The sequence below is a fragment of the Orcinus orca genome, chromosome 20 (genome assembly GCF_937001465.1).
Source record: "Orcinus orca chromosome 20, mOrcOrc1.1, whole genome shotgun sequence".
Lineage (NCBI taxonomy): Eukaryota > Metazoa > Chordata > Mammalia > Artiodactyla > Delphinidae > Orcinus > Orcinus orca.
In genome coordinates, this window is record NC_064578.1 from 57,312,697 (window position 1) to 57,335,155 (window position 22,459).

Sequence of the window (22,459 nt, forward strand, 5' to 3'; positions counted from 1 at the left end):
ACACTGCCTCTTTATACCTTAAATATTTCAAGCACATCGCCTCCGGGAAGGTGGATCTGAGACTTCTTCTAGCTCCCGGCTTGGCTGCCTTCTCCCCTGCAAACATTGGCATCTCAGTGTTTGGATTCTTGCGCCGCTGGTGCAGTAAAAACTTCATATTCACTGTTTGGAATTGCCCACAGTTGGAGTATTCATACCAGGGAAATTGGCAAACACAACAATCAAGGTTTGGTTAGTTGTTTTATACGTGTCTAGACTTAAAGTAACGGAGACTATGTTAATAATGAGGACCATACGTGATGAATAACGATGTGAGCACATTTATTCCACCCAGCGAAGTCATTGAAGAAAAGTCAAGCTCCAACAGGTTTTTGCCTTCTCAGTTACTAATAAAAGACAGACATTTTATCAAAGAAGACATACACCTGGCAAATAAACACAAAAATGTTCAACATCATGAATCATTAGGGAAATGCAATCAGACCATAGTGAGACACCTCTACACATTTAAACAGGTAATACTGAAACACTAGCCATATCAACCAAGTACTAGAGAGGAATACAGGAAAACCGGAATGCTCCCATACTGTGAATGGCACACAAAAGGGTATAGTCATTGAATTTTGAATATGAAACCATACATACATATAATTTATTAAACTTATCTGTCATAGACAAAAAGGATACAAACCACAAAAACCCATCCTTTAACAGATGTATGGATAAACAGTCAGTGGGTGGTATATCCAAACAGTATATTTTTCAGGAAAAAAAATGAATTATACTTATCAGCAACTTAAATGATTCTCAAAATAATTATGCATCATGAAAAAGAGACAAATATAAAAGTAAACATTAAGACCCCAATGATATTAAGTGTAGAAAACACTAATTGAATGGGAAAAAAGTAAATCAATACTAGTTGCCTGGGAGTCCTGGGAGAGATGTCAGAAGGTGGATATGGGAGTGATGGATGTTTGTAATTATGATGGTTCTGTGGGTTTACACATATTAAAACTTAACCAAGCTGTACATTTTAGGTATGTTCAGTTCAGCGCATACCAACTATACAGCTCAATTAAATTTAATAAAAATTGGATTCACATAAAAAAATCTGAATCTTTTCTGAATCTCCTTTTCAGTAGAACTCTGGCAACCACATGTTAACCCCATCACATCTCCTTGTCTAATGGGAGGGATTCTGTTGTGGTAGCAGTGAAGACTGGTGAGCAATGAAAGGTGTTTCCACGTGAGTTATCCAGGAACTGCCTGCATCCTAAAAACCACATGCCTGGACTACACGATTTCCACTTTTATTACCCATTATCTTTGCTATGCACCAGTGGCCTTGAGATAAACAATCTGAAGATGCTACGGGATCTCAAAACCTTTACATTATTTAGCCTGACACTGACTGGGACCTCAGGAGAGAAACCGCTCTGTATCTCCTGAGAATTTTTGCAGAAACATTATCTTAAACAGCCACAGTCAAGGGAACATTCATGGATGTAATTTTAGAATAGGTTCATCTCTTTTTGTTTGCTAGTCACTCACTCCCTATTAATTCCTGTTTCTGTACCAAATATGGTTCCCATCTGATGTCTGTAATCTAACGCTCAGCAAAACCAGCCTACCATATTATGGACATTATGGCACATGGCTCTTTTCCAGCTGGACCTAGAGAACTTCTTCTCTTGAACAGTACTGGGGTCATGATCTGACATCCCATGTGAAAAAACAGAACTTATGCAGCTCCAAAAAACACTGGTGGTTCATAAAACTGTCCTCATCTCAGGGTGACCTCGGGACCCACCAAAAATTCTAACATCCAGGTCACATTAGTCCCAGAGCCCTGTAGTCTACCCCAGGAGGCTTTGGACAACAATTCAAATTAGATCAAAACTGGAGTGAAAACCATTCTCCGCCATGATACTATCCTTATTGAAGAATACAAAGATTGGAACACCCACAAAAGACGTGGTTTAAACTATAGTCTTTATTTTTTCACAGAGTAGAGCAAATGGAGGCAGATAGTTCCCAAACAGGGTGATCTGGAGCTAGAAACATCCATCGTGAGCATGACATGAGACAATACCACCAAGGAAAGTAAACTGTAAGCTGCCAAGGGAACCCACATTGGGTCACAGTGGTCAAAGCTGCTTAGGTCCTGTCCTTGACAGAAGAGCATGACAACACCCAAGTGCTCAGGCTATTCATGCTTCCCTCCAGAGAACAGGACAGCACAAAGGTCTACCTACCCTGATCACAATGCGATGACTGATGCCCAGTACTGGGATCTGCCACTTGGGAGAGGTAAAAAACTTACAGTGATATTGAGTCCAGCAAGGGGCTTGCACAGGTTAGAAAGTAGAGTATAGCTCCTGAAAAGCTTCCTATGAAGCCAGTACTCATAGGCAATCTGCACACGAGGGCTGTTCAGATGTATGGCATTCAACTTCCAGTTGATGACTTCCTCAGAGAGTCTATTCATTATGATGTATTAACTAAGGAGACAACTCATTCACTGCTCTCATCTCATTTGAAGGCCCTTCTCTAGATGAACTTTCTGGTATCAAATAAGGTAAGACCTTTGGCTGAAAGCTTTCCTACATTTGCTGTACTCATAGGGTCTATCTGAGCTGTGAAGTTTCTAGTGCTCAGAGCAGACCTTTGACAGAAAACTTTTCCACATCTGCTGCACTGATGAGGCCATTCTGGGGTGTGAGCTTTTCGGTGTTGAGTAAGCTGGATGCTTTGGCCAAAGAATTCTCCTCATTCAGAATTCTCCTCATATGGTTTTTCTCCAATGTGAACTCTGGTGCTTAATAAGAGTAGAGCTTTGGCTAAAACACTTTCCACATTCACTGCACTTATAAGGCCTTTCGCCAGTGTGAACTCTCTGGTGCGTAGTGAGAATAGAGTTTTGGCTAAAACATTTCCCACATTCACTGCACTTGTAAGTCTTTGCTCCAGTGTGAATTCTCTGGTGGACCTGAAGGTGGGCCCTTTGCCTAAAGGACTTCCCACATTCACTACACTCATAAGGCCTTTCCCCAGTGTGAATTCTTCTATGTTTAATGAGGCTGGCGATGTACCTAAAGACTTTCCCACATTCACTGCACTCATAAGGCCTCTCTCCAGTGTGGACTCTCTGATGCTGAACAAGCATGCGTTTATAGGTGAAGGCTTTTCTGCATTCTCCACATTCATAAGGTCTCTCTCCAGTGTGGACTCTCTGGTGCTGAATAAGTTTGCTTTTAGTAATGAAGGTTTTCCCACATTCACTGCACTCGTAAGGCTTGGCTCCAGTGTGAATTCTCTGGTGCACAATAAGTTGGGCGTTTTGTCTAAAGAACTTCCCACATTCTCTACACTCATAAGGCCTTTCCCCAGTGTGAATTCTTCTATGTATAACAAGGTTGGAGTTGCATCTAAAGACTTTCCCACATTCACTGCATTCATAAGGTCTTTCCCCAGTGTGGACTCTCTGGTGCTGAGCAAGCCTGTATTTACGGCAGAAGGCTTTCCCACATTCACTGCACTTGTAACGCTTTTCTCCATTGTGAAAGGCCTCTACAAACTCGGTGTCCTTTTGTGGAGTGACCTGGTGCTGGAGAAGGCCAGAGCTACAAGGGAAATCCTTCCCAGACTCCTGGAATGTGAAAGACTTCTTGGATGCATGGACGGTGTGGCTCTTCATAAAGGTCTTACCCACGTCTCTTCTAAAGAGTTCCTCTCCAGTGTGCTGGTGAAACTGCACACCTGCCCCACAGAGTTTCTGGCCAGGGTTTGTGCCAAGGTCCTCAGCTAGATACAAACCACCTTCTAAGGACAGGCAGCACGTCTGCCAGGGATAGGACTTCAGGGTGGACAGGTCTGCCTCTGAAGTATTTATTTGTGGCACTTCTACAGAAACATTCTGCTCAGAAGGTGTCTGCTTGTTCTCTGCTATATACCAACACCCTGAAAGCAGAGAAATGCGGGTAAACTTGACATAGGATTTTGGTATAAGGAGGCAGCCCCATCACAAATGTTTGTCTGACATAGAAAGGAATAAATCTATGGGACTGTTTTCAAGACAAGAAGTTGCACAGAGGCTAGGCAAGCCTTGCTGTACAGTACTGACCCTCTACACATCACAGGACAGGGAGCACTCACCAGGCAAATGACAGAAGGATGCGGTGGAATGCATAAAGGAGCTAGGGGTCCACAACTCATTCCTCCAGGAACAGTTTTCACTAGGACCTTGGCTGCTGGTGACATGTGTGTGCTATGTGGAAAGCTGTGTCCAGGTCCAGGAAAATCTGATTTTCACTAAGTAGCTGGCGTTCAAGGACTATTTTGAGGACAGGTGCAGACCTCATGAAACATTAAGTGTAGGTGAATAGTGGAAAGCACAGCAGAGGGAGGATGGAGAGGAACAATTAGGAGTGGAAGACAGAGAGGTGAGGGATAATTCTGGGTTGGAAGTCAGAGGAAAAATCACAGGAGGCAAGTGTCAAGGATGGAGGAGAAACAGAAATGAGGTACACAGTCACTGGCCTTGACAACAAAACAGTGTTGGGTACGGGACATGTTCCTGATATGATGTGAATCAAACCATGATGTCACTTCCTCCCCCAATGCTAATTACCAGGGCCAGGCCATATTTGAGCCCCTCTTGCTCTGTCTGGAGTCATGTCCACTCTGTCATGTACCCAGGGTTCTCCTCTCAGCTCCAGCTGGACAACATGGTACCTAGAAGATGAAAGTCCTAAGAGAAAGACATGACAGGTGAACAGTCGGTACTGGTCCGAGGTGCAACCAATCCCAAAACAACCTCAGGAAAAAAATATGTAACAAAAAGAATCTTTGAGATGAGGGTCTCACAGAAACAGTCAAGAAGACCCCACAAATACTGACCACATTAAGTCCCAACAATTCCTGGAATGGTAAGGCCCCAAGAAATGTCAGCTGGAAGGTGGCAGAGCCTGGAGCACAGAGGTGCAAGGGTCTATGGAGTCAACTTAGCAGGGAGTGGCTGAGACTAATGGAACCCATTGAACTAATTCCAAGTCTTATGACCCAGAAAAACTTCACTGAAAAAACTTCAGAGCTGCTGGTATTGGGGATACTCCTGAAAGGAGATCGTATACACATTCACTCAGCCTTGGCACCAACAACACAGATGAGAGGGAAGCAGTAATATAGATGTGCCCACTGTCTAGCTGTGAAAAAACAGACTTGCTTTTGGAAAAACAGGGAAAGGCGGAGACCTGCCTGGGATGCTGGGATAGGTGTGAGGGCCTTACCCAATGACGCAGCAAGTGCAAAGTTCTCCAGCATGACATCGTGGTACAGGAATCTCTGGGCCTCATCAAGAAGCCTCCATTCCTCCTGGGAAAAGTATACAGCCACGTCCTCAAAGGTCACAGAGCCCTGTGATGACAGGGACAGATGTCTCCATAAGCAGCCTCTCTCCCCAGGACCCCATAAGTGCCCCTAACCCATACTCACTCGGTTCATCTTCCTCCCCAGCTCCTTAACTTAGAGGGCACTGGTACCTAATAACTCTTCATACTTCCTTGAGCACTAGGTACAACTCTCAGCAACAACAGGTAGGTAGGTGGGCAGACAGATGCCATCTAAGCTGTGGGCCTGGTATGCATGTCTCCCTCCCTCTCCTGCAAGACAACAGCCTGAGAGTCCCCAGGATCATGTCTCCCAGACACAAACAAACTTGGGCTCATCATTCTCTCTTAAACTCCTGGTATGAGGGCTCTGGGGCAATTTGGTCACACACCTTCCCCACATGCATACTCACTGGCTAACTCCTCATACATCTGATCCCCATCACCACCACCCAGCCCACAAAACTGGCATGTCTCCTGCCTCCTCACATACCGTCCTGCACATGGCATCAGAAAGTTCCTGCCAATGCAACAGGATCCCACCATACCCCAACTCTCCACCGGTCTGTTCTGAAGGCTTCCCCACCAGGCCTTGTTCCTGACTTTAACCTCAGTCAAAACATGCAAATCTAAATACGCCTGTTCATGTTCCACCTCTGTATTGCACATTATGTCTCTTCACCAGTTGCAATCTCTGTCCATATAACACCCATTCAATATCCACACCCACTTGACACACCTTAGGTAAACTCATCTGACATTCTGTCAGAAACTACCCAAGTTCCACCACAAAAGCCTAGTGAGTGCACAGGAAGAAAAATAACCACCAGCCTGACTTTACTTTCACTTCACCTACATTCTGCTTTCCCTCTGCATCAATTAATCAATTTCATAGGCACTCCCCCATAAAAACCTGAGCCACCTGATGGACTTTCCCTCCCGCCCCCCACCTTCCCACTGATGACCACTCTTCTTATCTGTCTTTGTGACAGCCCCCTTATCTTCCCTTGTCCCCTAATGGCATCCTGAAGCCTCCGCCAGCACTCTAGATCTGCACGTTCAGCCGTCCCCTTGTCTTCTATACTTGGAGTCACTGGAACATCTGAGAATCAAAACAGCCAAAACCCAATTCCTAATATTCTCACGGAAAAGGACTGCTACCACTGACTTCCCCATCTCAGTTGATGGCACTGCCACCCTTCCAGATGCAAAGGGAAAAAAAACTTGGAGTTACCCGTGAGCCCTCCACATTAGAAAATCTGATCAGCCCCTACTTTAAAAGCAAATCCAGAAGCCAAGTATTTCTCCTACCTCCTCATGCACCACTTTGGTCCAACAAGAACTAATGTGCATCTGGATGACTGCAATAGCCTCCTTCATTATCTCCTTTTGTTTCTCTCCCCCAGTCTCTTGTGCACTCTGCAGCCAGGAGTAGCCTCTTAAAACCTAAGTCACATCACTTTCCCTCTCTGTTCCAAAAATTCCATGTCTTCCATCATTCTCAGAACAGAAACCTCTTCTCAGTCTACCATTCTAGGTCTAACTCTGGCCCCCTTGCTCTCTGTTCTTACCAGCTGTTAACAAAGACCTACAAGTCCTAAAACACTCCCATCTCAATCTCATCTTCAAACATTTATACATATTACCCGCTATACCTAAGACAACCTTTCACATCTCAGTCCACTGGCTGCCAAAAATGGGAATCTGTCCATATAACCTCTGGCCTGGACTTGGAAACCTGGGCTTAGGGTCCCCAGACACCAAGTCCAGGAAGAGTGGCAGCAAAAGACTTCTAGGACACCTGACACTCACCAGTGCAGGGTCCATAAGTGGTTCTGCTGAATGTGGAACCTGTGGGAAGAGTAGGGCCATGTAATATTAATTCCCATCAGCAACATAGACAAAAAAGGTTAATGAGTGAACCATTTAATATTTCAGATGAAGACAAATGCTCAAGAGGAAACTAAAGCATAAAAGAGGGCAGAAAATGTTACAGTTGTACCATAAGGTCATGTGGATATCTTGAGAAAAGGCCTTCCAAAAGTGGGACAAACAAGTACAAAGCCTCTCTATCAGAGTCATGCCTGGTGTCTTTGAGCAGCATCTACAAAGCTAGTATGACTGGAGCCCAGTGAGCCCAGAAGAATAAGGGATCGTGTTGGCAAGGAAATGGTGTTGGCATGTCATAAAGCACTATTATAGTCCTACGTCACAAATATCAAAATTAAGTCTCATTTTACATACAGGTCTGTTTCTGACACTTCCATTTGATTCCCTCTTCTATTTCTCCCTTGCTAATAATATATTTTTCTCTTCTTGTAGCTTGTAGTTAGCCCTCACATCTGATCAGAAGTTCGTATATTATACTTCCTTTTCCAATTTTACTTGGTTATCTTTTTGTTTTGTTGTTGTTGTTGTTGTTGTTTTTTGCAGTATGTGGGCCTCTCACTGTTGTGGTCTCTCCCGTTGTGGAGCACAGGCTCCAGACACGCAGGCTCAGTTGCCATGGCTCACGGGCCCAGCCACTCTGTGGCATGTGGGGTCTTCCCGGACCAGGACACGAACCTGTGTCCCCTGCATTGGCAGGTGGACTCTCAACAACTGCACCACCAGGGAGGCCCCTTTGTTATCTTATAAATTATTGCTTTATATAAAATTTCAGCTTACATAATCCAAATACTAAGTTCTGATTAGAAATTATTATAACATTATGGAAACTGGTTCAAGATGGCAGAGTAGAAGGATATGTGTTCTCTGCCTTTTGTGAGCGCACTGGAATTACAACTTACTACTGAACGATCATTGACAGGAAGACACTGGAACTCAGGAAAAAAGAACCCCACATCCAAAGACAAAGCAGAAACCGCAATGAGAGAGTAGGAGAGGTACAATCACAATAAAATCAAATTCCATAACTACTGGATGGGTGACTCACAAACTGGAGAACACTTATAGCACAGAAGTCCACCCACTGGAGTGAAGGTTCTGAGCCCCAAGTTAGGGTTCCAACCTTGGGGTCTGGCAACAGGAGGAGGAATTCCCAGAGAAACAGACTTTGAAGGCTAGCAGGATTTGACTACAGGACTTCGACAGGACTGGGGGAAACATATACTCCAAGCTTGGAGGGCATACACAAAGTAGTGTGCACATCAGGACCCAAGGGGAAGGAGTAGTGACTCCATAGGAGACTGAACCAGACCTACCAGCTAGTGTTGGAAGGTATCCTGCAGATGCAGAATATGGCTGTGGCTCACCACAGGGACAAGAATAGCGGCAGCAGAAGCTCTGGGAAGTACTTGGCATGAGCCCTCCCAGAGTCCACCATTAGCCCCATCAAAGAGGCTGTAGCCTCCAGTGCTGCATCGCCTCAGGCCAAACAACCAACAGGGAGGGAACTCAGCCCCACCCATCAGCAGACAAAACAATTAAAGTTTTACTGAGCTCTGCCCACCAGAGCAACACCCAGCTCTACCCACCACCAGTCCCTCCCATCAGGAAGCTTGCAAAATCCTCTTAGATAGCCTCATCCACCAGAGGGCAGACAGCAGAAGCAAGAAAAACTACAATGCTGCAGCCTGTGGAATGAAAACCACGTTCACAGAAAAACAAACAAAATGAAAAGGCAGATGACTATGTACCAGATGAAGAAACAAGATAAAATCCCAGAAAAACTACTAAATGAAGTGGAGATAGGCAAAACTCGGAAAAAGAATGGAGGCAAAGATCAAGAAGATGCAAAAAATGTTTAAAAAGACCTAGAAGAATTAAAGAACAAACAAACAGAGATGAATAATACAATAACCAAAATGAAAAATATACTAGAAGGAATCAATACCAGAATAACTGAGGCAAAACTCACCTGGAAGACAGAATGGTGGAATTCACTGCTGCAGAACAAAGAAAAAAGAATGAAAAGAAAAGAAGACAGCCTAAGAGACCTCTGGGACAAAGTTAAATGCAACAGCATTCGTATTATACAGGTCCCAGAAGCAGAAGAGAGAGACAACGGACCTGAGAAACTGTTTGAAGAGATTATAGTTGAAAACTTCCCTAACATGGGAAAGGAAATAGCCACCCAAGTTCGGGAATCACAGAGAGTCCCAGGCAGAACAAACCCAAGGAGTAACATGCTGAGACACATAGTAATCAAACTAACAAAAATGAAAGACAAAGAAAAATTATTGAAAGCAGCAAGGGAAAAATGACAAATAACGTACAAGGGAACTCCCATAAGGTTAACAGCTGATTTCTCAGCAGAAACTCTACAAGCCAGAAGGGAGTGGCATGATATATTTAAAGTGATGAAAAGAACCTACACGAAGATTAATCTCATTCAGGATCTCATTCAGATTTGACAGAGAAATCAAAACCTTTACAGACCAGCAAAATCTAAGAGAATTCAGCATCACAAAACCAGCTCTATAACAAATGCTAAAGGAACTTCTCTAAGTGGGAAACACAAGAGAAGAAAAGGACCTACAAAAACAAACCCAAAACAATTAAGAAAATCGTGACAGGAACATCCATATCGGTAATTACCTTAAACGTGAATGGATTAAATGCTCCAACCAAAAGACACAGGCTCGCTGAATGGATACAAAAACAAGACCCATATACATGCTGTCTACAAGAGACCCACTTAAGGGGTAAGACTTAGGGACACATAAGACTGAAAGTGAGGGGATGGAAAAAGATATTCCATGCAAATGGAAATCAAAAGACAGCTGGAGTAGCAATACTCATATCAGATAAAATAGACTTTAAGATAAAGAATGTTACAAGAGACTAGGAAGGACACTACATAATGACAAAGGGATCAATCCAAGAAGCGATAACAATTATAAATATATATGCACCCAACATAGGAGCACCTCAATACATAAGGCAAATGCTAACAGCCATAAAAGAGGAAATTGACAGTAACACAATAATGATGGGGGACTTTAAGACCTCACTTACATTAATGGACAGATCACCCAGACAGAAAATTAATAAAGAAACACAAGCTTTAAATGACGCAGTAGGCCAGATAGATTTAATTGATATTTATAGAACATTCCATCCAAAAACAGCAGATTACACTTTCTTCTCAAGTGCACACAGAACATTCTCCAGATAGATCACATCCTGGGTCACAAATCAAGCCTCAGTAAATTTAAGAAAATTGAAATCATATTAAGAATCTTTTCCAACCACAATGCTATGAGATTAGAAATCAATTACAGGGGAAAAAGGTAAAAAAAACACACAGAGGCTAAACAGTATGTTACTAAATAACCAAGAGATCACTGAAGAAATCAAAAAATATCTAGAGACAAATGACAATGAAAACACAACGATCCAAAACCTATGGGATACAGCAAAAGCAGTTCTAAGAAGGAAGTTTATAGCAATACAAGCCTACCTCAAGAAACAAGAAAAATCTCAAATAAACAATCTAAACTTAGACCTAAAGGAACTAGAGAAAGAAGAACAAACAAAACTCAAAGTTAGTAGAAGGAAAGAAATCATAAAGATAAGAGCAGAAATAAATGAAATAGAAACAAAGAAAACAATAGCAAAGATCAATAAAACTAAAAGCTGGTTCTTTGAGAAGATAAACAAAACTGATAAACCTTTAGCCAGACTCATCAAGAAAAAGAGGGAGAGGACTCAAATCAATAAAATTAGAAATGAAAAATGAGAAGTTACAACAGACACCACAGAAATACAAAGCATCGTAAGAGACTACTAAGGGACTTCCCTGGTGGTACAGTGGTTAAGAATCCACCTGCCAATGCAGGGGACACAGGTTTGGGCCCTGCTCTGGGATAATCCCACATGCCGTGGAGCAACTAAGCCCAGGTGAGCTGAGCCCAGGTGCCACAACTAATGAAGCCCAGGTGCCACAACTAATGAAGCCTGCATGCCTAGAGCTTGTGCTCCACAAGAGAAGCTGCCACACTGAGGAGTCCACACACCACAACAAAGACCCAATGCAGCCAAAAATAAATTAAATAAATAAATAAATAAAAATTTTAATTGAAGAATAAAAGCCACATGATCATCTCAATAGATGCAGAAAAAGCTTCTGACAAAATTCAACATTCATTTACATGATAAAAACTCTCCAGAAAGTGGGCATCGAGGGAAACTACCTCAACATAATAAAGGTCATATACAATAAACCCACAGCAAACATCATTCTCAATGGTGGAAAACTGAAAGCATTTCCTGTAAGATCAGGAACAAGACAAGGATGTCCATTCTTGCCACTATTATTCAACATAATTCTTGAAGTAGTAGCCATGGCAATCAGAGAAGAAAAAATAAAAGGAATACAAATTGGAAAAGAAGAAGTAAAAGTGTCACTGTTTGCAGATGACATGATACTATACATAGAGAATCTTAAAGATGCCACCAGAAAACTACTAGAGCTCATCAATGAATTTGGTAAAGTTGCAGGATACAAAATTAATGCATAAAAGTCTCTTGCATTCCTATACACTAACAATGAAAGATCAGAAAGAGAAATTAAGGAAATAATCCCATTCACCATTGCAACAAAAAAGAATAAAATACCTAGGATTAAATGTACCAAGGAGGTAAAAGACCTGTACTCAGAAACTGTAATACACTGATGAAAGAAAACAAAGATGACACAGATGGAGAGATATACCATGTTCTTGGATTGGAAGAATCAATATTGTGAAAATGACTATACTACCCAAAGCAATCTACAGATTCAATGCAATCTCTATCAAATTACCAGTGGCATTTTTTACAGAACTAGAACAAAAAAATCTTAAAATCTGTATGGAGACACAAAAGACCCCGAATAGCAAAAGCAGTGTTGAGGGAATAAAATGGCACTGGAGGAATCAGACTCCCTGTCTTTAGACTATACTACAAAGCTACAGTAATCAAAACAATATGGTACTGACACAAGAACAGAAATATAGATCAATGGAACAGGACAGAAAGCCCAGAGAAAAACTCAAGCACCTATGGTCAACTAATCTATGACAAAAGAGGCAAGGATATACAATGGAGAAAAGACAGTCTCTTCAATAAGTGGTGCTGGGAAAACTGGACAGCTACATGTGGAGAATGAAATTAGAACACTCCCTAACACCATACACAAAAATAAACTCAAAATGGATTAGAGACCTAAATGTAAGACTGGACACTATAAAACTCTCAGAGGAAAATATAGGAAGAACACTCTTTGACATAAATCACAGCAAGATCTTTTTTGATCCACCTCCTAGAGTAATGGAAATAAAAACAAAAATAAACAAATGGGACCTAATAAAGGTTAAAAGCTTTTGCAAAGCAAAGGAAACCACAAACAAGACAAAAAGACAGCCCTCAGAATGGGAGAAAATACTTGCAAATGAATCAACGGACAAAGGATTAATCTCCAAAATATGTAAACAGATCATGCAGCTCAATATTAAAAAAACATACAACCCAATCCAAAAATGGGCAGAAGACCTAATTAGACATTTCTCCAAAGACATACAGATGACCAAGAAGCACATGAAAAGTCACTCAACATCACTAATTATTAGAGAAATGCAAATCAAAACTGCAATGAGGTGTCATCTCACACCAGTTAGAATGGGCATCATAAGAAAATCTGCAAACAACAAATGCTAGAGAGGGTGTGGAGAAAAGGGAACTGTCTTTCACTGTTGGTGGGAATGTAAATTGATACAGCCATATGACGAAGAGTATGGAGGTTCCTTAAAAAGCTAAAAATAGAATTACCATATGACCCAGCAATCCACTACTGGGCATATACCCAGAGAAAATTGTAAATCAAAAAGACTCATGCAGGGACTTCCCTGGTGGCACAGTGGTTAAGAATCTGCCTGCCAATGCAGGGGACAAGGGTTCAAGCCCAGGTCTGGGAAGATTCCACACGCTGCAGAGCAACTAAGCCTGTGCGTCACAACTACTAAGCCTGCACTGTAGAGCCCACAAGCCACAACTACTGAGCCCAAGAGCCACAACTACTGAAGCCCACATGCATAAAGCCCATGCTCTGCAACAAGGAACTGCAACGAGAAGCCCACGCACTGCAATGAAGAGTAGCCCCTTCTTGCTGCAACCAGAGAAAGCCGCGCACAGCAACAAAGACCCAACATAGCCATAAATAAATAAATAAATAAATAAATGACGCATGCACCCCAAAGTTCACTGCAGCACTATTTACAAGAGCCAGGTCATGGAAACAACCTAAATGCCCATCGACAGATGACTGGATAAAGATGTGGTACATATATACAATGGAATATTACTCAGCCATAAAAAGGAACGAAATTGGGTCATTTGTAGAGACGTGGATGGATCTAGAGACTGTTATACAGAGTGAAGTAAGTCAGAAAGAGAAAAACAAATATTGTATGTTAACACATATATGTGGAACCTAGAAAAATAGTACAGATGAACTGGTCTGCAGGGCAGAAATAGACACACAGATGTAGAGAACAAATGTATGGACACCAAGGGGGGATGTTGGGGTGGGGGGAATGAATTGGGAGATTGGGATTGACATATACACACTAGTATGTATAAAATAAATAACTAATAAGAACCTGCTGTATATAAAAGAAATAATAAAACTCAAGAAAATTATTATAACATTATATAATAGAATTCAAGAATACAAATTTTAAATTTTTATCCATGTTATTTATATATCCTTTTTCTTTCATAAATATTCAGACAGATTTTCTGTAATTTCCTACCTGCTTTTTTCTCCTGCAGTAGAGAAGGGAACCACCATTTGTTGACTTCACAGTGAAAATGAATCTCAGAATTCCCTGGTGGTTCAGTGGCTAAAACTTGGTGCTTTCACTGCCATGGGTTCGATTTCAATCCCTGGTCTGGGAACTAAGATCCTGCTAGCTGCACAGTGTGGCCTAAAAAAAAAAAGAGAGAGAGAGAGAGTTACAAGAAGAAAATGGCACCAGAAAATTAATCTGTGATAAAGGGGTTGTTGCTGGCATCAGAGTAAAAGTGCTTGGCCTCCAGCAGTTTGAGATAAGTGGCTGTCAAAGATGACTCCTTAAACTTAAGACAAAGGAAACAACATATGAGACCTGACCTCTATTCCAACCTCATTATAAAAACATGGAAATTTCTTTGGTTCTAAACATCTTGATAAGGATTCCCAGCATTATAACTTTTTATCCTTACAAGGATTCATTTTGTCCCCCTTAAAACAAGTATTTTAACCAGATGTCTTAATCATTTTCTCTTCCAATACCAGCAGAGGATGATGACGTAACAGTAAAATAAATACTATTAACAGAGTACAATCACTGCAAAAGCAGAAACTCTGTAAGTGGCTGCATACTGTAAAACTGTAAGTTTACCTAATGCATGATGTGTATAAAAATACAACTACGGCATCACTAATCATTAGAGAATGCAAATCAAAACTACAATAAGGTATCACCTCACACCAGTCAGAATGGCCATCATCAAAAAATCTACGAACAATAAATTGTAGAGAGAGTGTGAAGAAAAGGGAAGCCTCTTGCACTGTTGGTGGGGATGTAAATTGATACAGCCACTATGGAGAACAGTATGGAGGTTCTTTAAAAAACTAAAAATAGAACTACCATACGACCCAGCAATCCCACTACTGGGCATATACCCTGAGAAAACCATAATTCAAAAAGTGTCATATACCACAATGTTCACTGCAGCACTATTGACAATAGCCAGGACATGGTAGCAACCTAAGTGTCCATCGACAGATGACTGGATAAAGAAGATGTGGCACATATATACAATGGAATATTACTCAGCCATAAAAAGAAACGAAACTGAGTTATTTGTAGTGAGGTGGATGGACCTAGAGTCTGTCATACAGAGTGAAGTCAGAAAGAGAAAAACAAATACCGTATGCTAACACATATGTATGGAATCTTAAAAAAAATAGGTTATGAAGAACGTAGGGGCAGGACAGGAATAAAGACGCAGATGTAGAAAATGGACTTGAGGACACGGGGAGGGGGAAGGGTAAGCTGGGACGAAGTGAGAGAGTGGCACTGACAGATATACACTACCAAATGTAAAACAGATAGCTAGTGGGAAGCAGCCGCATAGCACAGGGAGATCAGCTCGATCAGCTCAGTGCTTTGTGACCACCTAGAGGGATGGGATAGGGAGGGTGGGAGGGAGACGCAAGAGGGAGAGGATATGGGGATATATGTATACATATAGCTGATTCACTTTGTTATAAAGCAGAAAGTAACACACCATTGTAAAGCAATTATACTCCAATAAAGATGTTAAAAAAAATACAACTAACTACGGGATAGATTAAGACTAAGTATAACAATCTCATTCAAAGCACTAAATTAAAATTAGTAACATGGAGCAAAACAAGATCAAAAAGTGGAAATGTCCATTTAAATACAATAATAATTTTAACATATACGCTAAACAAATGTGTGCTTTATATACCCCAGAAAGCAAGGAAGGTATGGCCAGCATAGCAATGTTTATAATTACAGAAAGGAGACCAAAAACAAACAAGCCAAAAGAAAAAAACAAAGAAAGCCTTCAACAGCAGGATTTATAAAGATATTTTACTCATATACTGTATTCACACTATTAGAACACTGCAAAAGAAGGAAAATTAACGGATAGCCATGAAAAAATGGGTAAAGTCCCACCATATTGGGTGTGACACATCATAATACTTATATGATTCCAGTCATAAGAGAGTTTTAAGATAACTGAGCGAAGGTAAACTACAGTCGTCGAATATTTTCCACACAGCTGAAACTATCAGGAAAAGCAACGAAATGCTTACTTGAAACATCAGACAATACCTTAACTTTTGGGGGATGGGGATAACTGTTATGAAAGGAACCCACAGGCGGCTTCTGGGGTCCTACTTATATCTCATATCTTGACTTGAGCAAAGAACGGGTATTAGTAAGAGCTGCTTATTCAACTGAACATGGAAGTTCCCTGCAATTTTTTTTTTCCCCACGCACGTCTTATTTCAATATTCGGAAAACCAAGGTTTTGGGAAACAAAAAAACACAAACATAGGATGCTCGTTATAGAACATTGATGAGAACGAAAATACTGCAGAATGAGAAGAGTTGTCTGAGGGTCCGGAGGGAGCAGCATTTACCTGAATCGCACCCATCCGCTTGGCCGTCCCAGCGGAGTCTGTGGGCAATGGTGGGGCCCGGGCACGGAGGCCCGTCCCGGCCCCGAGACAGAGTCAGGCCGGATGGCGCCCACGCGGAGCCTCAGCCTTTCCTCAGAGCAGCGGACACAGCGCCTTCCTGGCTCCCTTCACCTGGTACCGACCCAAGGTGCCGGAGCAGGCACCAGCGAACAGGTCCGAGTTTAAAAATGTCGCCCGCGGTCGACGCCGGAAGGCCCGCCCAGACGCCGCCCCCCTAGAACGGAAGTGGCTCTCTCCTGAGCCGTCATTGGTTCAGGGGCCCTTACGCGCCGCGCTTTGCCTTCAGGGTAATGTGGTTCACAGCGCTCTACGACCTGTCAAGTGGCGGTGCTCCCCACCTCTGGGAAAGTTCCTCCTCACCCTGAGGGTAGCTGGGAAGGAGTGTCCCAAGGCTCTGAGTACTGGCGGGGTTCACGCTTCTTAAAGGGGACGCACCCAGATTTCCGTGGAATGTAGTCTGTGCTGTTCAGAGAGAGGTACTCAGATATAATAGAGTTATATTCATATATATATATATATATATATATATATATATATATATATATAAACTATAATAGAGTTATAGTTCAGATGTTCCCCAAACCTAAAAAAAACAAATGCGGGGCTTCCCTGGTGGCGCAGTGGTTGAGAGTCCTCCTGCCGATGCAGGGGATACGGGTTCGTGCCTCGGTCTGGGAGGATCCCACATGCCGCGGAACGGCTGGGCCTGTAAGCCATGGCCGCTGAGCCTGCGCGTCCGGAGCCTGTGCTCCACAACGGGAGAGGCCACAGCAGTGAGAGGCCCGCGTACCGCAAAAAAAAAAAAAAAAAAAAAAAAAAAATGCGCACATGATACCAAATTGTCACTCAGCCACAAAGTGCATCCATCCATAGTTGGGGTCTAATAAACACGGTCTTACTGCTCTTCCAAAGTATGTAGGCTGATGCTTTAGACTCAATTTATGAGTCTCAGTGTGTTAGGTCAGGGTCAAGAAAGCAAAGTTTCCAGACAGGGCCATGGTGGGGAAGACAGAGGAGGGATGTGGGATGGCCAGAAGCAGGTGGACAATGTGTTGTGTCTCTGCTTCCCTCAGAAGAAACGTAGAGCCAGTGACGGTGTCCCATTCAGGGGTGGACACATAATTCTTACTCCACATTTAGATATGTATTCAGTTCTTTTCTAGAATCTAAGATCTACCTATCTCAAAAGAAGAGTGACTTACCGCATGCCATTTTCTCCCTGGACAGTGACTCTACGGTCCCAGTCATAGTTTATTTACAAAGGGGGCATTTGAATCCTGAGATAAAGGATTGGTTTACATGATCCTCGTTCCTTGCTGGGTACAATATAATTTTACCCACAATTGCAGTAACAATGCATAGAGAGTTGATATCATCTCAGAAAAATATTTGTGAAATTTGGAAATTGCTGAAATCCATCATTATTTAATTATTCAAAGTTAGTGGCCAAAATAGCCCTTGACCATGTGAACAAGGTTAGGCTCTCAGTGCAGTTTCTAGAGACACTGAAGTCTGAGAAGTGAGGGAATAAAGCAGAGCACGTAGTTACACAGGAAACTTGGCTAGCTTGTGGTTATAGCTTTGTAACATGTGATTTATTATTTATTTATTTAAAATTTTTTTATTTAAGTACAGCTGGAAGGGCTATGTAAAGAGAGCAGACAGCTAAAAACAAACAGGGTATCTGTAGCATCATATTTGTTCCCTCCTTAAGAAACATTCTTTAAGTTTCCCTCTTAAGAAACATTCATTAAGTGCCTACCCCATTCCAGACACTACTTTGGTTGCATCAAGATCAAAAGAGAAAAAGATGCCTGCCCTCATGAGTCTGACCTTCCGGTCAAAGGAGATGAACAGTAAGAATTAATGACAACACAGTCAATTACAGAATACATTTATGTGTTTTGAGTGTTAGCCAAAATTTCAGAAATGAAGACGTGATTGATCAGGCATTTATTTAGGGCTTGTTAGGACGCCCAGGAAACGTAGGTGAGAGAAGCACTTGAATTGTTACCTGAACTACAAATGGAGGAAGCCTATAAAGGCAAAAAATGGAAGGCCACAGTTAGTTCCATAAGTTGTTTGTCAAGAATTATAATTGGAGCTGTCAAGAAGTAAGGGTGCTTATAAAGCAAGGATTGGTTAGGGTCAGAAATGGCTATATAGTTACAAAGGGGGGAATGTTGAAACTGCAAGGTTGTAGTTAGCAGAAGTTTTAAAAATGTCTCGTGTCTGTTATCAAACTGAACCTGGGTCTGCTCACCTACTTTCTTCTGATTGGTTGCTGGTAAGGTCACAGGGTGATTTTCAGCAATATTTATCATCAACTTTCTGTTTCCAACCAGTCTCAGGCTTATGTGCTTGTTGTCATCATGTAGTCACCATCCTCCACCTGGCTGGAGGTCTTGTTTCTGCAAAACAACTCAAGGATATGCATCAGATTGTTATCTATAACCTTTCAGAAGGAACTAGAATTCCTGTGAGTGTTTTATCACTGAACTATTGTTCCAACTGTCATTACTGGTTTTGACTGCTTTTCCTTTCTTTCTACACTCTCACCTCTCTAATTAGTAACTACTTGAATCTGCTCTTTGGAACTCAGGGAAGGCCTAGGAAACTAAAGTCTTTCTCTATGTACAGGAAACAAGGGAGACTTCCCTGGTAGCACAGTGGGTTAAGACTCTGTGCTCCCAACGCCGGTCGGCCTGAGTTCGATCCCTGGACAGGGAACTAGATCCCACATGCATGCCTCAATTAAGAGTTCACATGCCACAACTAAGGAGTTCACCCACCACAACTAAGATCTGACACAACCAAATAAATAAATAAATATTAAAAAAAAAAAAGAAAGAAACAAGGGGGACAGACTTTTGTACCCAGGAGGGCCCTGCAGGGTCCTGTTCAGTTTCAGAAACAAGGGTGCCATGGCTTGCAGAGCCTGGTTCAGCTAGGCCTCAGAGGCACCTCTGTAACGTCTCTTCTTGTGCTTTTCCTCTTGGTCACCTCTGCGTGGACCCAGAGCTCTAGAAGCCCATACAGGTGGGAAAAATCCAGAGTCCATAACAATGCCATCCCTAAAGGATGCAGGAAGTTCCACTCACCTGTTGTGCACTGCATCTTAAGAGCACTTTGTTAAGCTTTCACTGGCTCAGTCACTGTACCTGCAGACTGAAGTGACTTCTGGGTAATACAGTTCCCAAATGAAGCATGTAGATCTCCAAAATGTGATTTTTTTCATACTTGAAAACACGGGTACTTAACTACTTAGCAGGAAAGGTGAAGACAATGTTTAGACTTGCCAGAAAGGTAAAAATGAATAAAGAAGCTGTACTGTGGTATGTATTCACTGGCCTAACAAATGTACCACAAGCATCTAAGGAGTTTCAACCACAATAGTAGGTGCATGGGACATATTGGGAATAGGGTTGTCAGCTGTTTCATGTATACAGCACAAGTCCTGTATTTCACAATTTTGTCCACAGTCCTTTGACTTCGTCAGCACGACATAAACATCGTACATCCCGCTTTTTGCAATGATTTCCAAAACGCCGTCAGTTAATTTGGAAAATGCTTTATGGTTTCTCTCAGGTTTGGCTGAGGGAAGACTAAAAACAGATATTAACAAATAAAGTGCTTACTTTACATAGTCAGGAGAGGGAAAATGTGTTCCTTGGCCACAGTCCAAAGTCATGAACAAATAATCATCGTTTCTAAGAGATAACTTTCGATGAATACATGTGTCCTCAAAATCAACAGGGTCAACGACAGCCTCAAGAGAGAAACTAAGCTTCTGGAAGTTAGCAAATCATTGATAGGGACAAGCTTTTGAAATTTAACCAATCGGTGATAAGACTACTGCTCCCCAACCCGAGTCCTCAAAGACAGCCTATCAGTGACAGCTCCAGGCTCCTAAGCAACAGTCAATCAGCAACTACCTCAGTTCCATGCCCCAGCTTCTTAAAGTCAGCTGGTCAACAGGAGTGACCACACTAACACTGCGGAAAGTCCAGAAATCCTTCAACACACACTTCTGAAATTCCTCCATTCCTTAATGACTGGCTCCATAAAAGATAAATGCAGCTCAAGCTTTGTTCTAGGACACTGCCTGACAACTACAGCTCTCCCTCGTATGCATGCATAAGGTCCACATTTTTTGTATAAATATTAAGTTCAATTGATTGTTAGCTCAGAAGTTTGTAAACTTTTCAATGGTTCAACATTTGTTTATGGTTTCTTATGAGTTTAGAGTTAATAGCTATGTATAGATGGCAATTTGGGTGGGGATGCAAGGAAAAGAAAAGAGAAGGGCACTGAAACCTTACTGAGGCAACGGGAATATTCATTGACAACTCTGATGATGGGTTCAATGTCTATACATATGTGAAAATATGTCATGTTGGACACTTTATATAAATGCAGTTAATCTACATCAGTAATCCCCCAATGAAGCTGTTTGGGGAAAACTTTTTCCCATAAAGCGTTAAAATGCTATTCCTTCTAGAATATCAAACAACTGACAAAACTGTACTGATCATCAGGACCCTCTCCCCACATCTTACATGAGTCAACTCTGATTCTTTGTCTACAAAATGGGGGAATAATGGAAACATGTCCACTCGTGTCACCAAGAATGATGGCTAGGACACAAAAGACCCATCCCTGAAGAAGAGAATCTCTCTTCACTCCCTCATGAGGTTCCTGCTTTGCCATTATTGTTTGAGGGAAACAGCCCAGACAGGCTACAGGGATCCATAAAACCTCTGGCTCTGCTGCTCTGCCAATAAACTGGCTACGGGGACTGGTCTGCAGGTCCCGAGTTCTGTACACTCTCTTTCCACCTGGCCAGTTACTCAGATATTCACAGAGGCCCCTTTGGAAGTGGTTTATCCACTCTACTTTGGGGCAGTCTCCACCAGTCCAGTCCCTATTAATCCAGTCACAATTTCTGTACACAATATGGTTCGCAGCCTGGGCCTTGTTAAAAGTTTTATGTCCATGGACATAAACCTACATGATTTTTCTTCCTCAGGACACAGAGCTCCTAGGTGGGTATCAGGAGAAAGCTATCTCTCAATAATACCATGGAACATCCACGAAGTTCATGGTACTGTCAAATACACTATTGTTTGCAAACCAACTGCCCCAAGTGACTGCGGAGCCACAAATAATCTTCACAACCAGGGCAGGAGATCTTGGTGCAAGGGTCATTCAGACTTTCCTAGGAGGCCTCAAGCAGCAATGCAACTAGGCCAAATCTACACTTAGAGTTGTGCTTTGTCCTCCTGCTGTTTCCTTTGGAGCACACAAAGTTGAGGGCCCCAGAAGTCTGTACTTTTTATTCTGGCAGAGCCCAATTCTGTTCTCAACCCACAGCATACAGTAAACAGAAACCCAAGAGTAAAGGTGGCTTAAACAATAAGACCTAGGGGAGGGATGGAGTGGGAGTTTGGGGGTAGCAGATGTAAACTTTTATACAGAATAGATAAACAACAAAGTCCTACTGTATAGCACAGGGAACCATATTCAATATCCTATGATAGGGCTTCCCTGGTAGTACAGTGTTTAAGAATCTGCCTACCAATGCAGGGGACCCGTGTCCGAGCCCTGGTCCAGGAAGATCCCACAGGCTGCGGAGCAACTAAGCCTGTGCGCCACAACTACCGAACCTGTGCTCTAGAGCTCGCAAGCCACAACTACTGAGCCCATGTGCCACAAATACTGAAGCCCGCACGCCTAGAGCCTGTGCTCCGCAACAAGAGAAGCCACCACAGTGAGAAGCCAGTGCACCACAATGAAGAGTAGTCCCCGCTTGCCGCAACTAGAGAAAGCCCACGCGCAGCAATGAAGACCCAACACAGACAAA

General features: G+C 42.3%; 1 protein-coding gene and 1 long non-coding RNA gene across 2 annotated transcripts in view; one reads left to right on the forward strand and one right to left on the reverse strand.

The window, feature by feature from the left end:
* LOC117197939 (uncharacterized) overlaps positions 1–1,155 on the forward strand; it is a 31,424-nt gene extending 30,269 nt beyond the window's left edge. Inside the window, exon 10 of the long non-coding RNA XR_007474269.1 lies at positions 1,143–1,155. This is a non-coding gene — a long non-coding RNA (uncharacterized LOC117197939). The remainder of the gene's footprint in view (positions 1–1,142) is intronic.
* Positions 1–22,459, reverse strand: part of LOC105747723 (zinc finger protein 501-like) — a 62,057-nt gene that overhangs the window by 13,907 nt on the left and 25,691 nt on the right. Inside the window, 4 exon segments of the mRNA XM_049703301.1 lie at positions 18–2,818; positions 2,820–3,963; positions 4,634–4,753; positions 5,292–5,418. Coding sequence (XP_049559258.1) covers positions 2,773–2,818; positions 2,820–3,963; positions 4,634–4,753; positions 5,292–5,418 — 1,437 coding nt within the window. The 3' untranslated portion in view covers positions 18–2,772.